Here is a 21,142-nt window from a genome sequence, read left to right on the forward strand (position 1 = left end):
GCACGGCAGGGCATACTTTTAAGTCCATTTTTAAAACTGAATTCTAAAAGCGGAGCCCCACCACTTACTGCCCTGCCTATGTTTTCCATTGTTTCCCAGAAGTTTCTACAGAAAGTACACTGCCTTCATTCTTGCAGCAAAGCTCATGATTCAATGCCTGCTGTAGTACTGATGATTATTTCAGTGACTGCTGGACAGATCTGGGGTACAACTGGAGTTAAGTTGTAGAACCTCCCAGGAAGGACGACAAGAAGCCCCTTTTAAGTCTTTGTAAGTAGCAGAGGTAGACTGAGGACCACAAGTGTTAAACCCCTCACTGCTTGCTTAGTTCTCAACCTGAAAAACTGAAAATTGCCTCTGTTGAAATCCTGAATACATTTCTGAATGGAAAATTACTTAGATTTAAAAAAAAAAAACCCACATTAAAAAAACACACCAAAAAAACACCTCATAGCACGGCCCTACCGCTATCATTTTGAATAAGAACTAGAAATCCAGTTTACATCCCCTTTAGTTTGCAGCTTGCCTAGGTATTAACTACTTGATTGTAGTTCCGCTGCTGTCTACAAGTGGCTCGTCTGAACAAAACCAGAAATTTAATGTCACTGCAACAGTTTTGACTACATAAATATAATTTAGAAATAAAGTGAAAAGACAAACATTTATTTTAAGTAGGGTTTTATACATGGCATGCATCTGAAAAGAAATTCTTGATCACATAACTATCACTCAAAATTCCTGATCAAGGGCGTACAACCCAAGACATGAAAGAAAGGGCACCGTCACCTACACTAGTATATACAGAGATATAAAAATATACACAACGGTTAATTTACAGAGCAACAGAGCTGAGTGAATACTGTGCACACTGCACTCTCCGAGCTTGGACAGCTGAACGCCCAAACTGCAAAGGCAAGAGGAACACTGCCGAGATCATGACCAGAGTCAGAAGAAACAGCATCAGAACTCTGACACAGTGTAAAAGTATAAGGCAGAAGCCACTTTCTCCTGAATTGTAGGGAAGAGCAGAGCACGCCGCGACTCCATCTTGCTTTTCGAAGTAGTTCAGCAATGAGGTTGTACATGCAAAACATAAATTTGCATCAACAGTGCAACAACAAAAGAATACTGACCAGTAGCTCAATCATACAAACTTAAAAAAAGTAACGTACTTTATGCATCTCTCCTCACAAAATATCTAGGATTTGTCAGTGCATTAGTGTTAAAGTGGCATTAAAAAAAACTTCTGCTATTACAACAGATGCAGAATTATTTTGGAAATGCATAGCATCTACATTTTTATGTCTTTGTTAATTATTTAGTTGGCATAGGCACAATTCTAGTCACCAGCCTTAAGAATTCTTGGTGGAAACAGCCATTCTTACGAATTCATACACAGCTATTCTTGACTGGTTGTCTTGATTTCGATTTCAACAAATAAATGCTTTTTAAAATTCAAAAATATACCTATGAATATAAAAGAACTATATACAACATGCTAAGACACAGGGTTAGCTGGCTGTCGTATGTGTAACACACTGAAGAGAAACATTCCAAGTTTGACAGAATTTTTTTTTTTTTTTTGAGATGAAGGCCTTTGGGTTGGAAGCATATCAAAGACAACAGTGCAGTAGGCTGAGAATTCCTTTAGCTCAGTTCAGAACTAAGGCATTGTATGATAAATATACATTTATATTTGGTGCAGTGTTACCATCAATTTTAGGATCTAGATCACGTCAAATGCTATCATTTGTCACTCTAGCAAACGTACGTATCCATCTTCTATCACAAACTCAAACCTTTGTGGGGAAAAAAAAAAATTAATCAAACACTAAACCTATTTTTTTTCTCTAATTTGACAATGAGGAAAAAAATGCTAAGCCAAACAAAGTCTATAATCCCCCCAAAAAAAGTATGATAAGCGTTCACATCCTCCTAGACTTTACTCACCAGAAGTTAAACATAGCCTTGAACTTTACTAAAAAGAAAGATTAGATTTTAAACTGCTACTTCAAATTACTTTTTGCATTTTAAAACGTTCAATGATCCATTCATCCTACGCTTGATGCCCCCTCTGATTATCTCCCAGTGTTGCCCTTCTCCTGTCATTCCTATATGGCCTCCCTCTGAAGTTTCGCTGATACTGGTAGCCATCGTCTCTGCTTCTGCTGGGTGGTCCTTTCCAGGCTTCCTCGCTTTCTTTGGAACTGGTATCCTCCCCTACTGGAGTAACCCCACTCAAGTCTGGCCTTCTGCCTCCTCCGTAAGTCTGGTTATAAAATTGCTTGGATCTACCACTTCTCAGCATGTCGGAAACTTCACTCTCATCTTCAGAGCTCTCCTCCCTCGTTCTCTGTGCCCTGCTTCTGTCTGCAGTTACCAGCACCCTTGGAATCTCTGCCTTTCTCAGTCTTCTCCTTACGACTGGGAATGCTATTTTTCAGTTCGTTTTTCGGTGGTTCTGCCAACAGCGGCAGAGTGTTGGGCACCGCTGGTGTGCTCTCAGTCCCTTGCATTTGCAGAGAACGACTCTGCTGCCCGCTGTTTTTTGCTTAGCAGGAGAAGCCGAAGGACAAGTTTGCTCCAGCTGAGGTGTCCTGGCCGAAGTTTCATTTTGGGGCACCGCGTTCACCGCTTGCCCCAGCCACAGGGAATGGTGCAGCGTTCGAGCCGCTGCTGCTGTTAGTCTTCGGAAGCTGCTGTTCCACAGAGTTTACGACAGGAACGGGAGGGGCTGCAATTCTTTAGCCACGTACACGTTCGCAGAGGTGTTGGCTGCTGCCTCTTTGTCCTCGGTGACATGACAACATTAGGTCTTGCTACTGAATTTTCAATGAAACCCTGAACTGGGTACCCATACCAAAAGTGAGGAAAGAAAGGAGGTGCGATTGGAACAGCTCCTAGAAAGTGATTGTGTCCAAAGGGTGGCTGTGGGAACATATTTTTCCCTCTCAGGGACTCCTCATAGCTTGCATGAAGAGCTTGCACTGGATTCTCCGATTCCACACAGACCTGACCTTGACTTTCCGACGCCTGAGCTGTAGGTATATCAGAGGCAGTGATGGAGATCTGCTATCAACCTGTGGAATTTGACCGTTGGATCTGGCCTCGCTCTGAACAGGAAATGTGCCTGTTTGTTCGTGGCAGTTTCGTTTCGTCTGATCGTTGGAGGCTCCTGGAAACCAGGGGCTGTGCGGATACACGGGCACAGACACGTTGGGTACATTCTACAAGCAGCTAAGGTAGGCCTGGTGCAGCGGGTACAAGTAAGAATGGGGTGCCCACATGGGACAACTGTATGCCTGCAAGACAGCAGAGGGGGAAAAGTATTGGTCTTTCCAATGTTCAGACAGACATAATAGCACACAGGTCATTTACCATTTTGAAACAATTAATTACAGGAAGTAAAGGTTAATTTTATTTACAGTGACTGCCCTCAATTCTAAGTATCCAGGACTCCAGAATGATGTCTCATTTTTGTGTTCCTTCCAAATGCCGTTGCAATGGGCAAAGAGTTATGACCAGTAGAAAACTTGGTGACAATTGCTATATAGTTAATTTAAACACATGATGCTCTTAAGTCAAGCTTTACCTACGTATTTGAAGACACACGTTTCAAATTCATTTTCCAGAATCACCATTACTGATTGGCAGTTTGCCCTACTAGCTCACTTTGCAAAATTCTAAAGAGATAACATGAAAACAAGAGGAAGCCATACTACGCACATATTTTCACATTAAAAAAAAGACTACGCTGAGACTTGATGTTAGATCACTTCCCCCAGGACAATTTGTAAAGACTGAAATCCATATGTATACACGAAATCCATAGATCAGCTTTCTTAGAAGCCTTTTCATGAAGTAGGGGAGAGGTTTCATTAGAATATACGATACTTTCCAGCAACAGGGCGGGGAGTCCCCACAATGGACACACACGATTTTGAGCGCGCTGTTAGCGAGCACGAGCTACGTGTCACAATACTGAAGTCATCCACCTCTGGCGGAGACCCCTTTTCTTTCTTCTACTTCCATGCCAAACTAACTAGCACACGGTGGCTTACAGTTATGTTGCTCAGAGTTACATCAACACAGGCTTGTGTTTTGCACTCGGGTACATAGGAAACTGGCCCAGGTGCCACATTGTAGGATGTTGTATAATACAATGTGCCCAAGATACCACATTTCAGGCCACACAGAACACCGTGCAGGGCTGCTGGAGCACAAGGCCTGTCCAAGAAAACACTGGAGTAGGTAGAAGGCAGAGCCTAAAACCTGGCACAGTCTGTCAGTGCCATCTGTAGAAACAGTCCCCAGAGCAAAGCCATCCTGAGAAGTCTACCCAGACCTCCCCTCAACAGGAATGGGTCGGTTCACTCCGAAAGAGCAGCTGGAAGGGTGTGGATAACAGCATGGCATGATCTGGGTACAAGCAGGTGGACAAGAAAATGCAGAAAGTAGTTTCCAAGTCTACCATAGAAAGTAGTCTACCAAGTTACTATTTGGTCACCAGCTGAGGAGCACAACTACTAGAACATGGTACTTTGACCAGTAGATGGTGCAGAAGCACCAAAATGACAGACTATATCCTAAGTAATACAAAGTACCAGTAAGGAGAGTCCCAAATATATGTAGGCTTATGAAACAACGCTGTTTAAATATATTGCAGTGACACTTGCTAAGGACTTATTTTTCTATTAAGGAAAGAGACTTGTATGAGGCACGTAGTTTTCAAATCTAAATTTACTTTTTAAGTTGTGCCGAACATTCCCTCGTTCCATCCACAGACACCAAAGAAAATCATTATTTACAGCTGAAGTTTATGTGGAATAAGCCTAAGAGCTCTCAGCACCTTTTCCAAAGTAGTTTGCCTTTTGCCTTTCAGGAGTAAAAGAAGGTAAAAAAGGAACATTGTGTGTGCAGAGGGGGAGAAACTAAGCTAACAACTCGTCCTTACTAAGAAGGGGAAAACGTTGCCTTTTTGGACAAGCCTTTCCCCCAACCACACACACAGATTTGCTCCACATGTGCAACATCAATCGCCACTATAACTACTTAGAAGGTTAAAAGTAAAATATTGTCCTTAACCTGAGGAGAAAGGACAGATGTGCAGGTTACTTCAGGGATTCTCCACAGGGAAGACATTTGTACTGCAATGCCTTTGCCAGTACACAGACACACTATTTCAAATTTAAAATGAACGTCAAGTGTACAGCTTGCAGCAAACCAAACTTCTGCACTCTAAGTACTACTAAACATAAGCAAATTTTACGGTATAACATACACAAAACATAATTAAGTTTGAAGAGTTACCTTCACACCAAGATTGAAGAAAAATCTAAGAATATTCTTATCTATGAAAAAAAAGACAAGAGAAAAAGATTTATGAAGACCTACAATATACACTTCATCTGATCCAAAAATTAGTCCCTGCATAAGTTCCAGTTCCGTTTCAGTGGAGAAATACTGGCATTAAGTTGCCACTTGCATGTCTTTGATTTGGGATTTTTTGACACATGAGATATCTAGATAGAACACAACTGCAGTTTAAATTTCAGTTTTAACAGTTTGTGGAACTGAACTTCTATTTTTTTAAGAAACAGTCCAGTAAACAAACACCACCATGCATTCAGACATGGTATGTTCTTATGGGCATATTCCATATTTGTAGTATGCCAAAACCTGCATTTTCCCAGATCACTAAGGAAATGCTCAACAACTTCCAAGCTTTTGATTACAAGAGAAAACTCATTACTGTACAAGGAACAGTTCCCCGAAGAAAATCCTTTAACATCCACAAAACCTGAAGTTATGGTGGGTCAAGTCAAGAACCATAAAATGATCGTATTAGATTCCAGGTGTAACCACTTAAAATAATCGCAGCGTTAGCAATGCAAACTAAAGAGCTGCAACTCTGTTCGATATTCCCTCCACGCCTTAAATCATGGAATGACAACAATTAGATCTTTTGACATAGACTAACAACAGGACCAAAGAAGTGGTCTTTATCTGCATTTAAGAAAATAAAACCTATTAGGAAAAATGGTATAAAATCCAGACCTTCTTCTAGGTTCTCACCTTTAGGTAAGTCTTCCCAGTATTGCACAGGGAGTAAGAGGGTGCAACAGCTCTTTCTCCTTTTCACTAAAAGGGAATCCAGGGTATAGCGGATCCTGATAAGGATTCAGAGTCTGAGGCAAAGGCATTAAAGGCTGGTTAACTGCTTGTAGTGACACAGGAACTCCAGCAACTGGAGCAGATGTTACCTGAGCCTGTGATACAATAGAATCAGGTCCTGTTGCTGGGGCTGGCATCAATGAAGAAGCAGGTATTTGGGCTGGAATACCTAAGGGGAAAAAAACATATCTAAACATCTATATACTACATACAATTGCAAAAGAAAGTGACAGTGGGAAAGTAAGTTTCAAAAGATAGAAGGGAAAAAAAAATATATTCAGGTAGACTTGAGCCAGGAAGTTACAACAAAAGATTTGTCTAAATCCACAGAATAGTGGATTTAGCCCACTTCAGAAAGAGTGAAACAGTTAAGCTTTCCAGAAACAGCTAAACCCTTCCCATATTTATTTTGAAACTATAAATACCAGAAGGAAATTGGAAAAGAGGAAAAAGGGGGGAACTGAAACTTTATATGTGTCCTGCAGTTCTCATTCTGACTAGTCTTTTACAGTCAACTCTGAACCTGAGCTCAGATTACTGGGCTATACGCATCTTCTGTCACAGATGCAGCCGACAGGATTATTACTGTATCACGTGAACACAGCATGCTGATTTGAAAGCTCACTCTTGTACAGAAACACAACAGTGGAAGAGAAAATGCAGCACCTGATCTAACGAGCAATACTGAATCCAAGCTAATTCCATGTATCAGAAGATATGCACAGCACAGAAAAACCTTTATACTGGCCTTGCAGCCCAGGTCCAAATGGATCTCATTAATTCCAGACATACCAGATCCAAGCTGAGTCCTTAGTGAATCAAGGAGCTTATCGCATGGGACACAGAGCACAAACACATATCAAGCTACCTAGAACTATCAAGTTCTGCCTTAAGCAGACCCTCAGAATAAGCCCCCTCCAAACTCAATGCAATCCCACTCAGGAGAAAAACAGAGAGTTGAGTACACATCCCTCTTCCACCTTCAGGCAGGGATTAAAGCAAACTATACACACGGGCAATCAAAGATCTACTAGAAATCGCTCTAGCCTTCACTAGTGAGAAACTATACTCCTACAAATTACCACCTCTAGAATATGAAGTTATATAAAACAGTATCTCCCAGAGGCATCTTCAATTTAGCAAGACAGTTAAAGTATTTTTCAGGGTTAGTAGTTTCTGATTTGTTAATATCTCTTCAAACCTGCTGGTCCATAGGTTGTTGGCTCGCTTGGCCAAGCTGGCACAATGGCTGGTACGGAAGGCACTGTTGGAGGTAAATGCACCTCAGAAAAGACTGGTGAGGGTGTTGGAGTTATGCTTGGTAAGCATTCTGTCACATTCTGAAAAACGAAGAGATCATATGAAATTATGCTAAATCACCATTGTTGGTGAGCCCTAACATGTCTGACTTCTACCAAAAAAGGCTTGATGACTCAGTATTAGCCAGACTACCAGCATCACTATAGCAAAACATTAACTAGTAACATATGAGACTGTATACATAGGAGAGATTTGAGATATATTACATCACACTGTGAAGAACTGCCACGAGCTCTACCCAGAACGTGTCTCTACCATAGACAGCCATCAGTGTTAGAATCACCTCCACAAAAATTAAATTTAGTCTCTCCCATCCAAAAAATAAAGCCACCCCTCACAAACAATTACCAATAACCTTGGAGAAACCTGAAAAAGCAAAGGTAAAGAATTTAAAGTGAAAAGCACGGTTATCTCAGCAGAAAGGTATGAAATAACCCCTCTCTCAGAAGAGAAAGGATATATTTTTACTTTTCTATCAAGAGTTGTCCGTTTACATTTTTTATGTTGGACATAACAGATTCCTAACTGTAAACATAAAATTTTAGTGTTACCACCATTGAAATGACTAGATAATTAAAAGCCAGAATTACAATACATACATGGCTGGGTTGAAGCTCCCCTTTGTCTGAAGTCTCCTGACTGGAAAACTTTGAAATCAAACAAACATTCCTTACTTGCTCAGCAATAATCGGAGAATCTCTTTCACTTGTTCCAAAGGAGATGAAGCTTTTGGATAACTCTCATCTTGACTATTCTTCTAAAGCAAAGTTAGAAACAACAGATGCAGCTAGTCAAATAGCATGACGTACTTTTCAGAGAGGCATTCAAAGACATTAAACCACACTGCATATTAAGTGGGCTAAGCCCCCAATCACTATTATACTAGTGTAACGTTTTCCTCATTGAAAGGACAGTAATGGTTAAGAGCCAACAAGAGACCACAAATCTTTATTGAACTTCAGAGATCATGGTCTGTTAGCACAGTAGCTATTAGTAAACATCAAATCTTCACTGAAGTGAAGTACTGAAAGTACTGAAAGTTACACACTGTACTAAACAATTACAAATCCAGATTCGTAAGTGCTCTCGATAGCCCAGATTTGATAACTCAGATTGCAGAGAAAGGCTATTAAGTGTAGGTTACAGGGGCTAAGCAAAGCTGACAACAATACAAGCCTCCAACTTTAGAAGTATTTCACTAAAAGCTGTAAAGCAGCAGCAATCACAGCTCTAAAGGCAGCTGTTGCTCTGCTAATCATGTATCAGAGAAGCAATAACATTTAAAAAAAAAAATTTAGCCTTTTCTTTAAGATTACCTCAGATGAATTTGGCTCAAGCTTCTGACTTAAGTGGATCGGCCTGGAATTTGACTCTGTAACACCAAGATAAAACCTAGTAAATGAACCATTACACCATTTATGGCTATTACAACTTAAGCCAGTTAAAGTTCATCTTTCCAAAGCTAAACCTTCAAAACAAAACCTACCTCAGCACATATTACTTCAAAAAACTTAAATTTCAATTTTTATCAAAGATCAAAGCATCCCAAAGTAAACAGTTGTTAGGGCAGCAACACAGCAGCTACTTCAACCTGGCTTTTCAAAGCTCTACAGGAGTTCTTTACTGATGTTTAACAATTTCAGCGATGCTTGCAGGAAGCAGGAGAAAAATGTAACTGTCTCTTTAAACATGTATCATTCATCCTAAATCCCTCCTAATGAAAAAGAAATAAGACTGTACTCTTATTAAAGTGAAAATGTTATGATCTGCATTTCCATAGTCAAGCGTTAAGACAACAGAATCAAAGTCTTGTCTAGTTTCAACTCAGTAAGAGATAGATCAACTTAGAAGGCTTCAATAGTTCAAAAGATCTAAAAAGTTTTCAGACTAATGCAGAAGTTTAATTTCTCAAGCACCAGCAAACACTTGGAAGGGGAGAATGTGTTGAAAACAGTCATGGTATAATCTTCATATAGTAAGATCTGTACAAGTTCTTTACATTCTAGCTTATGTTCAAATCTGGATACCACTGCTTGTCAATCAAATGCATGCACGTAAGTTCCATAGTAGCCACTAAATAGATATGTGCTTTTTAAAAGCTTAGTACCTGCAGCAACACAACCAGAAAACAATGTATCAAAACAATATTGATTATGAGAATTACTGCCAATTCCCCAAGCACCAACAGGAATCTCAAATACTCAGAAGGAAGCACAGTTTATTCCCATAAGATTTTTAACCTTGTTTCAGAAGAGGCAATGCAATCCAGAGCGGCATAAAAAACAGAAAGCTGTTCATGCCATGCACTTCAGCAAAACCTATCATGAATCACGGACACAGTAGCAAAGAGTTTTCTCTACATCAACACTCTTTTTGACATTGCTGACAAACAAGTTTCAAATGAAACAAGTTTTCAGATGTTTGGTGAATGAAAAATAGGCAACATCAGTCCTTGGGAGACTGTTCAAGAAAGCATTACATGTTGTAAGAGGGACTAAGGAGCACTAGTACAATAAATACACAACAGCTGCTTCCTTCAGAGGGAAGGAACAGCTTCTCAGAGGAGGCTAAAGAGTTTAGATTTATTTAGTCAGGGAAAAAAAAAGATTGAATTCAATGTTTAGTTATGGCAAAGCTGATACGACAAAAATAAAAATTAAAAAAAAAACCACAACACTACTATCAGTTGCATTTAGCAAAGATTTACTAACTCCCTCCTGACAGCTACAGCTTCACCTATTACTGCCATGTTCCATTTCCTCACAGAAGAGGAAAAGCTTAGAGTCAATGAAGAGAAGCTGAAGAGTGTTAAAAGAGATGGAGAGGAGGGAGAAAACCCAAACAAGTTTTGACCATATGACAGCTCTTTCTGCTGTAAACAGAGGTGATGGAGGGGGGAAGGTTCAACTCTTCTGTACATCATCTTCTCCCCTCTTCCTTGTACCATTGTATGCTAGTTCTTAACCATGCCACACTGAATACTTTTACCTGCTTTTCTCTTGACCAACTCCAGTAAGCACTTATAATACTCTTCCCACTAGCACTTTCTGCCACACTAACTAGAATTTCAACAAGATCTAATTCAGGGTAGCTCTGACAAGTCTTTTTGCTTCTCTCTTTCCTCTTCCCATTTACTACAAACATCCCACCAAGGAACCTGCTCTCTCACAAAGCAAGAAAATACATACTTTCTTTCCAAACTATACCTTTGCTACCTTAAGCCTAGCTTAGTTCGGCACTATTACTTAAGGATTAATTTTCTTCTCATTGGCTAAACAGATCCCCCATCTTGAATAAATTTTGAGACTGGTAATAAGAACAAGCAAGCAAAGAAACAAAAAGCCTTGAATAAAAATATTTATTTTTACCTTTATCCTTCTGCTCTTCCACCTCTGCTGTCCACTTGCTGTTTCTTCTTTCATTATTTGAGAACTTGTTCTGGTTTAAGTTATCCACAGTCTGTGTAGCAGCTGACAGACTGACTGACTCTAAAGAAGTTTACAAAAGCAGAAACACGAATTTATCTAAGAAGTCAATGACACTTCGCCATCTTCTGACATGATACTATTATGCCTTCATGACACACAGTACTTATCTCTGTGACAGGCAGAGAGGGGGGAGGGGGAAGCAGTCTTGATCTGTTCATTCATTGCTAAATTTTGCAAATTGTCCTTTAAAAGCATTCATGTCGCTAGTTTACATGACAAACAAACCTGCTTCACTCAGACAATACCTTCTTTAAAATCACATCCTGCTTCTGCAGGACAGCAAATACAGCATACTGGTAACCACAGCTCAGAGAGAGAGAGGAATCCCGTCTATTAGGCTCCAGTGTTAAGTCTGCTCTTTGCAGGGCAGAAGAGTTGTATGTTTCATCTTGGTTACACTCAATTATTGCTCAAAAACTGGAAGATGCCATGCAGGAAGTCACTTCCACAAAGCAAGAGATTTAAGGCCTGTCTTTCACCTACTCACTCTTCCCAGCCTGGGTCTTCTTTCTATTTGCCCTAGGACTTAAACCCAAAACCTTCACATCTCTAGAATAAACCTATGTATACAGCAGCTCTTTACCCACAGGATCTGCTCGCTCCCTGGACATACTGAGATTCCAATTTCTTTAAAAATTGCATCAATAGAATAATCTCTCAAAATCTAAAGACTACATTCTTCCCTCAGGCATTGACAAGTCAGCTCAGCTGCACAATAGAAAGAGCAAGTCTGAGAAAGAGTCTGCATTACTTATGACATCAGGCAAGTTCTCACACTAAAAAGAAGTCACTTAGAAATAAAACAGGTGTATCTGAACCAAATCAGAAACAATCACTAGTCACCTGTGATATTAATTCAAACACCCAGTGCCATTTTACTGAGCTGTTTCTCAGCGAAATTAAACTATACTTCAGAGCAGTTCTATCCTCACTTGAAGTTGATCCCAACATACAAGAAAAAGACAACATCGAGTACTGCAGGGGACGTGCAAAGCCTTCCAAAGACAGGAGGAAGTCAAAGAAAGAAGCCCACAGCTTCAGAAGTTCATGCCTCTGCATATTTACATGTTCTGAAGAAACTGTGTATGCTGGACATTAGCTATTCCCAAGGGAAACTACTATGTATGGTGTCTTACCTTAAATTAATAAAGCATTTTAGATTCACATATTTCTATGTAGAAAGTAAACATGAAGAAAATATCCTTACTTTCGATTGTATGTAATGCAAGAACAGCAAAGCAACAATTGCTAATTTAAAGATTCACAGACAAGTATGACAAATACAATGAAAAAAACCCATACATTGGAAAGAGCAGGAAAAGCTTGTCATCCCTCTGCTGAATCTCATAAAGTGAACGAGATTCTTCTATAGCCTGTTTCTCCCTGCGTCTCCTCTGGAGACAGCCAAAGTAGTTACAATCTCTGCTGCCATGGTTCAGATCCTCGCTTCTCTCCCGGTCTGGTTTTCTGTAAAGGGAAAAAATGAAACGGGGACACTTTGACAAAGAAATTCAATTATCACCAGTAACAAATACAATACAAACTCATGGTTTAGAAAGAATAAAGAAGATAATTATATAGCACTGATTATGATTCCACATATACCAGATCCCTTTCTGCCCATTGCAAGTTACCCACACACATAAATTTAAAGAAGGGAAAGAATGGATTTTTTCCATGACGTATTCAGTTCAAAATAATTTTGAAAGACTTTGTAACAAACAGTAATTATTAGATCATAGTTAAAAAAAAATCCCTACATCAAGTAATCTAATCCATTTCTGTGCCAACTGAGAACTGATCACCTCCCCATCTGCTATCCATGAACATGCAAGACAAAATTGAAGAAAAAGATTTCTGTAAATACAACAACAAAAGGGAAAAAAAATACATTATAATTTTCCATGTCTGACGCATCACTACACAAAATTAACATCACTGTTTCAGCTTTCTTAATTCCTTAACTAAACTTTTTAGGATACACATGTAGTCATGTTAAAGGGAGAAGAAATGCCCTTAAAACATTGCATGTGGCAGACTCCAAAGATACCCCAGCCCCATTTATTTCACAAACAGGAATTTGTGGAAGAGTGACAGAACAGACCATGAAGAGTTTGAGTTTGTATCAAAGTACAGAATAGTCTTTTAGATAGGACAGAAGAAGAGTGGCAATGATGAAAACTGCTGCAGCAGCACAGTGAATAAAAAAAAAAAAATCACTACCAAGAAATGCACGCAAAATGCTGTTCTCATACTCTTTCAAGTGATCAGCCATAGCATGAAGCAGTCCTCCATGGCAGGTTCTGCAGAAGCTGCGGGAAGATCTTAGCCATGCCCAAAAACCAATACATGCAACATTACTTCAGCCCCAACTAGCAAAAAATCTCAACATCCACTTTCCAAGAAGAAACTGCAGTTTTGGTATGCTTCCAGGGGAGATGCTGTCATGCAAGAAAAGAAGTGGGAGCTCATGATGGCAGCAATTGTGAAAAAGGTTTAAAAAAAAAAAAAAGAATTTTTATCTTTCCTGTCCTTGTGTGTATTCTTAAAGACTTGGAACACTTCTTAAGAATTCAATGGCAACATATTTCACAAGAGCATGCTGGAAGCACCTGAAGCAGGCACCTGGGCTTACAGAAGCTCAGCTGGAGTTCAAGATAAGGAAGACGTTATTTGCAGTTTTACCTTACAGCTTGGGAAGGATTCCTGCCTGGAGCTTTTTGCTCAGTTGAGGTCTGATGAGGTTGGGGTGCAGAACATAAGAACTGATGCTGCCTGGTTCCCACAGTATGCTGAAGTCGAGGAGGTAGTGCTGACGGGGGTTTTATTGACTTGCTGATTCTTTGGCCCTCCAATCGCATCTGTGATGAAGACATGAAAACGGTTTGCGGGTTTTTTTAATCTTTTTTAAGCTCTTTAGGACAAAACATCAGACAAAAGATTCTGTCACACAAAGACAGGTACAACCCTACCAGGCTGAGCATTATGCCCCCATGTTGGGAAAAACTTTTTCCTCTTCTTCCCTGGCACAGTGTTCCAGCCCTCCATGGGAGAGGCTTGTGGAAGAGGTTTAAGGCTCTTCAGTGAGACAGCATGCCTACAAAACAAGGAATTATGGAAGGAAAAAAATACTTTAAAAGATCAGATTGAGGCTTGCATAAATTAATACCACATGTTTACTAAGTCTGATGGATCTTTCAATTTTTGAGAGCATTGCTTTCAGAGTCCCTTGTTCTTTATGTTTACACTCAAGCAATGTGTAGAAGAACAAACTTGTTTTTTATTTAAAACTCTCTGATAAATGGATGCAAACTTAGCCAGTAAAGAACAATCAGCCATTTGTGAAATGAGTATTCTAATGTCTTCAGGGCAGACGAAAATGGAAAATTATCTTAAAAAGCAATATACTCAACAGATAACTTATCACAAATACTGCAATAGATGTCAAGATTGAAAACATTATATTGGTCGTTTATATCCCAGAGCAATTACTGCATTTTAACTGAGGATGCTGTAGAATGTCCAAGCAACTGTTTACACTGTTTGAAAGAAGATATTCAAATCAGGTTAAATTTCGATTTAAAAAGGGAACAAACTGCGCGAAGATCTTCAGATCTCCTTCCCTCATTTACCTCGACTGAAAGTGTTTCCTCTTCCAGAACTGTACTCAACTGTGGGGTTTTTAGCCCCAGAAGAGTTAAAGAACTTACAGCAAAAGCTCAAGAAAATGTTTCAAACTGCCTCCCTCAAAAAAAAAAAACCCCACACACCTCACAAACAAAAAACCCCCCACAAACAACCAAAACCACCACCAACAACCTCTTAGGAAAAAAAAACCAAAACAAAACGAAACAAACAACAAAAAACACAATACAAAAACAGCCAACCAAAACAGAAAAAAAAAAAAAAAACAAACCCTGCAACCCCAACAACAACTCTAAACACTTAGTTTGTCCCAAGGTAGGGCAAAGATGATGCTGATCAAAACAGCAACTTGGCACTTTCTATATGAAATCAGACAGACCTACTCAACCAACACAGAAGCTAGGTGCTTTGATGGACCTTGTAATATTAAAACTTTGTCACAAATGTAGCATCTGATTATTAAGCACAACAAGCAACACTTAATTAGGATGGTGTCAATCTGTTTAGGATTGAATTTTGAGCAAAAAATTAAAAAAAAAAAAAAAACAACAAACACTAATAAACGTAGTTACGGTTTCACTCTGCAAGTAACATCCAGACTACCTATCACTAAAGAAAATAGTCTGAAGTGACAATTAATGCAGAACCTCTTTTTTCTTTTTTCTGTTTAGTACATTGGTTTCTTAACAATTTATGGTAGTACTGCTTCGAGTAAAGAAGTAGATACAGCTCAGTGGCTGAAATTAACTCTGAACTCAAGTGATGCTGCCATTACCAAGATTGAGTTTGGCATTCTCTTCCAAAAGAGATTCAACACTTACTTTGCTCCAAGCTCTTCTACAAATACAACAACTGGCCCATTCTCTGAACAAACTTCTTGAATATGGGCATTATAAAATTTCCCATTATGGTCTAAGCGCACCTATAAGGCAAAAAAGTAAAGAAATAAAAGTTGCATTAGCTTCAAACAAGACAATGAGAGGACATAACTCTTTAAATATCAGCAACATTAAATATAGAACTTTTCCCCTAGGCAACAGAAGATCTGAGAAATAAACACCGTGTAATTCAGTAAACGTATCAAAAGCAAATCTTCAATCCATATCACTTCTTCAAAAAGAAATAAAAATACTATTAAGAAAACAAAACAGAAAGCATGCTAGGTAACATTATTTAACGAAACACAGCTTTCAAAACTACATGAGAAAGTTAAAAGTAATCAGCATATCAAGGCTTTTCCTTGTTAAAATCCGTGTAAAGAAAAATTCATTACTAACTTCAGTGACATTTAGTTTAATTAAGAACATAATAACCACCAATTATTTCTGAAGTTACTCTTCAGAAAGCTTTTTAAAACAACCGAAACGTCGCTCAGATATGATCACAGAGTTACTTGTCTGACTGAAGTTCCATGTTCTCAAAATTCTTCTAATAAACATAAAAATAAATTTCATAACATTCTGCACAGCATTTGGCTTTCCAGTTGTATTCATTTGGTCAACTCCACTTTTCACTATTTACTTCATCTTCCCTTCCCATGTTTTTATCCCACGTATTTACTGTCTTGCCACATGTATATAAAATTTGACAGAGAGAATACGTTACTTACCAGAGTCTTATCTAACAATAATATCTGTACCCTTTAGTGAATACTACACAATGCAGCCTTAGGGCCTTTATATAAGTTTTAAGCAATAAACACTCAACTCCATGTTAGTTTTTTTTGTTTGAGTAGGGTTTTAGGTGTTTGGGGTGTGGGTTTTTTTTTGTTTTGTGGGGTTTTTTTACAGCTTAGAGATGTGTTTTTCCTGCAGTTTATTTACTATGCTTAATTCCATGACACAAAAAAAAGTACAAACTGAAAGAGCCCCCATGCTGCATGATAAACCTAACTGAATATTTTCACATTGATGTTATAATTTTAATAGATGGTCAAAAGAACCATATTTAGCCGAGTACCACCACCACCAGTTTAGTTAACACACTTAAGGAGAATAGTCAAAATTTGTGTACTATAGATCTAATGGTAAATCTTATTTCTTCTTAAGCAGCAATACATACTACAAGTTTTAATAGAACTTAAAGGGCAATCAGGTAACACACTTAGCATACTTCAAGATGAAGAGTCACCCAAGACTTCAGATCTTCAGGATCTGAAATAACTAAAGCAAGCTGTATTCCATTAGTTGCAAGTAATGAGATCAGAACAAAGCCAATTAACAAACGGTAATCATTATCTCCAGAGCTGAACATAAATACCTGGAACTATGTTGGTTTCGGTCTTTCCAAAGAAAAGCCATATGACAGAAAACACTAAAATTCGTTCTTCATCATGCAACTGTATGCACACAAAAACTTTATCACACACAGCAGCACGATAAAGCAAGTGCAGCCATCAGCAAAAGATGCAGTGGGGATAATTACCACTTTTGTGAGGTAAGTCTGTTTCATACTTTTGCACATCAGAGGAATAACTAGCGAGCTTATGGAGCCCACCAAGAGAAGAACCTGAACCAAGTAAACTGCCCCAAAGGCACCTACTTCTCGCACAGAAGCTAGCACTCTACACCACCAGCTAAGGATTCACCACGGAGGCAAGCCTGCGCAAACTTATTTGCATACTTAAGGTCCACAGTCCTCTTATTAAATATACTCCTGAAGCTAACCTTGAGACTTTTTAATGCAGTAAAATCACACTGATCGGATGTTCTATTATGTGCCTTTTCTACATGTATGCTGTAAGTCATGAACATCACCAAATAATAAGCATATGCACAGTTGAAGACACAAGCAAAGAATATTTGGAAGGTAGCATTTATGTAGCAAAATAGTTAACAAAGAGGGTATAGTGGCATCTTGAGCAAAATGTTAACATCTCTATAAACCATAATTCAATACTACTTACTTTACATTTATCTCCAACTGAGTATTGCATGCCAGCAGCAATAGAAAAGTCTTGTTTTTGCTGATCTGTAAATAACATTAGCAGTAATACACTGTTAGTTTAAACACATCACAAGAGTGAGCTTCTTGATGCCGTAAAAAACGCAAACCAGAAGTTCAGGTCCTAAATCTGCACACTGACCCATGTGAGAAAGACCACCGCCTAAACCCAAACTGCCATTTGCACAACTGTTTTTCAAAAGGGTTTCACTTTATACGTCAACTTGCAAAAGCTGGAACTTTTAAGTATTCGGTTACTTACCCCATTTGGATTGGAGCCAAACATCATATTCAACATTTCTGTAAACTGATGGATTGAGTGATTTAAGAACTTTTTTGGGTAAGACCAACAAGGTAGGATTCCCATTGCTCTTAAGGTGCTGTATGAAACAGAACAAAGTCCTAAATGGTCAACTACATAAAGATGTACAGTTTTCCATTTTTCAATCACAGTGCTCAAGCTTTAAACTTGAAATATTAAGAAGCTGAAAATACATAAAGAGCTTTGGAAAAATAATTCAATGGTGTTCTTTTAATCATACCAGAACAAAATTAATAACTAAGCAGCATTATAAAGGACACTATCTACCCTTTGGCACATCAAAAGCAAACATTACTTTTCACAGAAATAAGTACTTTTTAAGACATTAAAAATTTCTGACATTACGTGTCAGAAAAACTAGAAACTCAACGTCTTCTCATGAACACTAGACACTGAAAAAAATAGCGAAGTACAAGTTATTAGGAAGAAAAATAAATCTTAACATATAAATACCTTGTTGCCAGAAAGAGACTTCAATCCGTTCATATCACTGACTGTTGTAGCGTTACTTCTGCAAAAGGATAGAAGCGAGCTGTGGTAATATAGTACTAATAAGGTCTAGAAATCAGGTAAGAAACAACTTGGAAGTGGATAAAAATACTGAAAATACCACTCTCTACATATTTTTCCATAAGGTGTCCTGGTTTCAATGGGGATAGAGTTAATTTTCTTCTTAGTAGCTAGAATAGCGCTGTGTTTTGGATTTAGTAAAGGATTTGGTATGAGAAGAATGTTGATAATATACTGATGGTTTTAGGTGTTGCTAGGAAATCAAGGACTTTTCAACTTCCCGTGCTTTGCTAGTGTTCAGGTGCACAAGAAGCTGGGAGGGAGCACAGCCAGAGCAGATTGACCAGTGGGATATTCCATATCATGCAACGTCATGCGCAGTATATAGATGAGGGCTGGCTGGGAAGCACTCTCTCTCTCTTCTGGGATTGCAGTTTTGGGATTTCTCTCCTCCAGGATCGCTTGCTAGGGACAGGCTGTACATTGGTCAGCAGGTGGTGAGCAACTGTACTGTGCAGTGCTCGTTTGTATAGTCTATTATTCATCTTTTTTTAGTTTTATTTTCTTTCTGTTACTACATTGTTCTTATCTCAACCCATGAGTCTCCCTACCTTTATCCCTCTGATTCTCTCCCCCATCCTACTGGGGGCAAGGGAGGGTGAGTGAGCGGCTGCGTGTGCTTGGGTGCCCGCCAGGTTAAACCCGCAACAAAACACACCACAGGACATCTTCATCTCTTAAAATGAAAAAGCTAAGTGTAAGACAAGAAGTACGTTTCTATACCATATAAAGCTAAAAATAAGATTTTTGTTTCTAAGTACAAGTTTTAGGAAGTCTAACTTTTGTGTACTGACTTAGTCATCACTTAAGGAAAAAAAAGAGGGGGGCAGGCAAGGGAAACAAAAATTCCTCTAAAATTTTTGCAGCTACACAAGGAAAACATAGCAAAAGCAGATATTGAAAAAAAAAAAAAAAATCAAACCCCCAAACTACTCCAGTACTTAACTGGCATCAAACCCTCTAATACACTCTTATTTTCTACACCTGACATTGCTGGAAAATTACTTTCCATAGAGAAAAAACAAGTATTTTTCCCTACAGCAGTTGTAGGCAACTGTCAGCATTACCTTCTCTCATGAACAAAATAAACTATTACATTTAATAACAACATAATTGAAAAGTTCCAGAAAAAGATCTTCTGGCAAACTAGGTAATGAAACAAGCTGAAGTCAACTTTAAGACAAGCGAAAAACTTAAGACTTCATAAACACAGCAAAGTGTTTGTAATGTGTGTTAACTAGGTCAAGAGTCACATACACCAGCTCTTGCATCATAAGACATATGGTTTAAATCAAAAACATGGAGTCTCATAGTCTGAAGTGAGTATATGACATTCATTTACAAAGGTGCTGTGGAGGTTAGCAATGCATTTTCTTATGAATCCTAAAGATACAGGATAATGCTTCTGCATATGAAGCCCAGGAAAGCTCCAAGAACAGAAAGGAATAAAGAAGGTTTCCACTCTTTGACATTTAACTACAATTATTGTTCCCCGAGGCAGAAACACTTTATATTTTAACTGGAAAAAAAATATAGGCAACATTTCCAAACAAGAAAGGAAGCTAATCCCTTTCCCAGAACTTGGTTTTCTTTCTGTAGTGATTTCCATTGACTTCCTTTCTGTTGTTTTCAGATTGAGGAAAAAAATCAGCTCCTGATGTCTCAAGGAATTTCTTCTGCCACATGTCACAGAGGCTACAGCAGAGCTCCCAGAAAGGACTTACATGACATTCAGCAGGAAGAGAGCACTTGATGCACTAATTAGCATGATCTCCATGGCTTCAATGGAATTTCACACAAACCAGGGTTTTAAGAAAAGTATTAAACAAAAAAAAACTGCCAATATGTAAATGCAAAAACAGCACTGTGAAAGACTTACTGTCCTGTCATGGTTTAACCCGGCCAGCAACTAAGCTCACTCACTCACCCTCCCCATTCCTGGGGAATGGGGAAGAGAATTAAAGGGTAAAAGGCAAAGAGACTCACGGTTTGAAACAAGAGCAACATCATCATCATCATAATGTGGTAGACTAATAATATATAATATAAAATAGGATACTAATTTAAACAAACTAGTGACACACAGTGTAATCGTTCACCATTCTGTGACCAAAGCCTGTCTCCTCATCCTGGCAAGTGATCCCAAAACGGTTAAGTCCCAACACTTCAATGCCAGACAAGTGAGAGGCCCAAAAAAGAGCAAGAGAGACAGAACTCTGAGAGACTGAGAGTCTGAGAGAGCCCTCAGAAGAGAGTTCCAAACTTCCCGGTCAACCCTCATCTATATACCAGGCATGCCATCTCATTATATGGAATACTCCATTGGCCAGTCTGGCCCTCAATTCTAAATCTAAGTTCAAACCATAAAGGGAGCCGCGGACCTTTTGTCCCAGCCATGCTTCCCTCCAGCCTGTCGTGCTCCTGCACGCTGGCAAAAACATGGGAAGCTGATAAGTCCTTAATGTCTCAGTACATCATCAATATTTTTCTCGTAACAAATCCCCTACTAAATCCAAAACACAGAGCTCTTCTTGCTGTTAAAAAAGAAAAATTAACTCTGTCTCAGTTGAAACCAGGACACGTGCAAAAGGAACCAATAGGTCAAAATCTCAAAGCCAGCTAGAGCATTCAGGTCCAGCAGAAGGAATACAAACCCACAAACATAATCACTTCATAAAGA

The 21,142-nt window shown here is 38.8% G+C and overlaps 1 protein-coding gene across 1 annotated transcript in view; it reads right to left on the reverse strand.

Moving 5' to 3' along the window:
• Window positions 1–1,472: 1,472 nt before the first annotated feature.
• Window positions 1,473–21,142, reverse strand: part of OTUD4 (OTU deubiquitinase 4) — a 32,679-nt gene continuing 13,009 nt past the window's right edge. Inside the window, 28 exon segments of the mRNA XM_086611680.1 lie at window positions 1,473–2,197; window positions 2,199–2,242; window positions 2,245–2,369; window positions 2,371–2,545; window positions 2,548–2,611; window positions 2,613–2,738; window positions 2,741–2,793; window positions 2,796–3,050; window positions 3,053–3,302; window positions 5,311–5,351; window positions 6,076–6,090; window positions 6,093–6,140; window positions 6,143–6,343; window positions 7,376–7,514; window positions 8,094–8,194; window positions 8,197–8,251; window positions 8,811–8,866; window positions 10,863–10,964; window positions 12,034–12,052; window positions 12,285–12,310; window positions 12,313–12,449; window positions 13,668–13,817; window positions 13,819–13,843; window positions 13,955–14,079; window positions 15,449–15,549; window positions 17,533–17,597; window positions 17,833–17,950; window positions 18,346–18,403. Coding sequence (XP_086467806.1) covers window positions 2,057–2,197; window positions 2,199–2,242; window positions 2,245–2,369; window positions 2,371–2,545; window positions 2,548–2,611; window positions 2,613–2,738; window positions 2,741–2,793; window positions 2,796–3,050; window positions 3,053–3,302; window positions 5,311–5,351; window positions 6,076–6,090; window positions 6,093–6,140; window positions 6,143–6,343; window positions 7,376–7,514; window positions 8,094–8,194; window positions 8,197–8,251; window positions 8,811–8,866; window positions 10,863–10,964; window positions 12,034–12,052; window positions 12,285–12,310; window positions 12,313–12,449; window positions 13,668–13,817; window positions 13,819–13,843; window positions 13,955–14,079; window positions 15,449–15,549; window positions 17,533–17,597; window positions 17,833–17,950; window positions 18,346–18,403 — 2,815 coding nt within the window. The 3' untranslated portion in view covers window positions 1,473–2,056.

Source organism: Tauraco erythrolophus, chromosome 5 (assembly GCF_009769465.1).
Source record: "Tauraco erythrolophus isolate bTauEry1 chromosome 5, bTauEry1.pri, whole genome shotgun sequence".
Lineage (NCBI taxonomy): Eukaryota > Metazoa > Chordata > Aves > Musophagiformes > Musophagidae > Tauraco > Tauraco erythrolophus.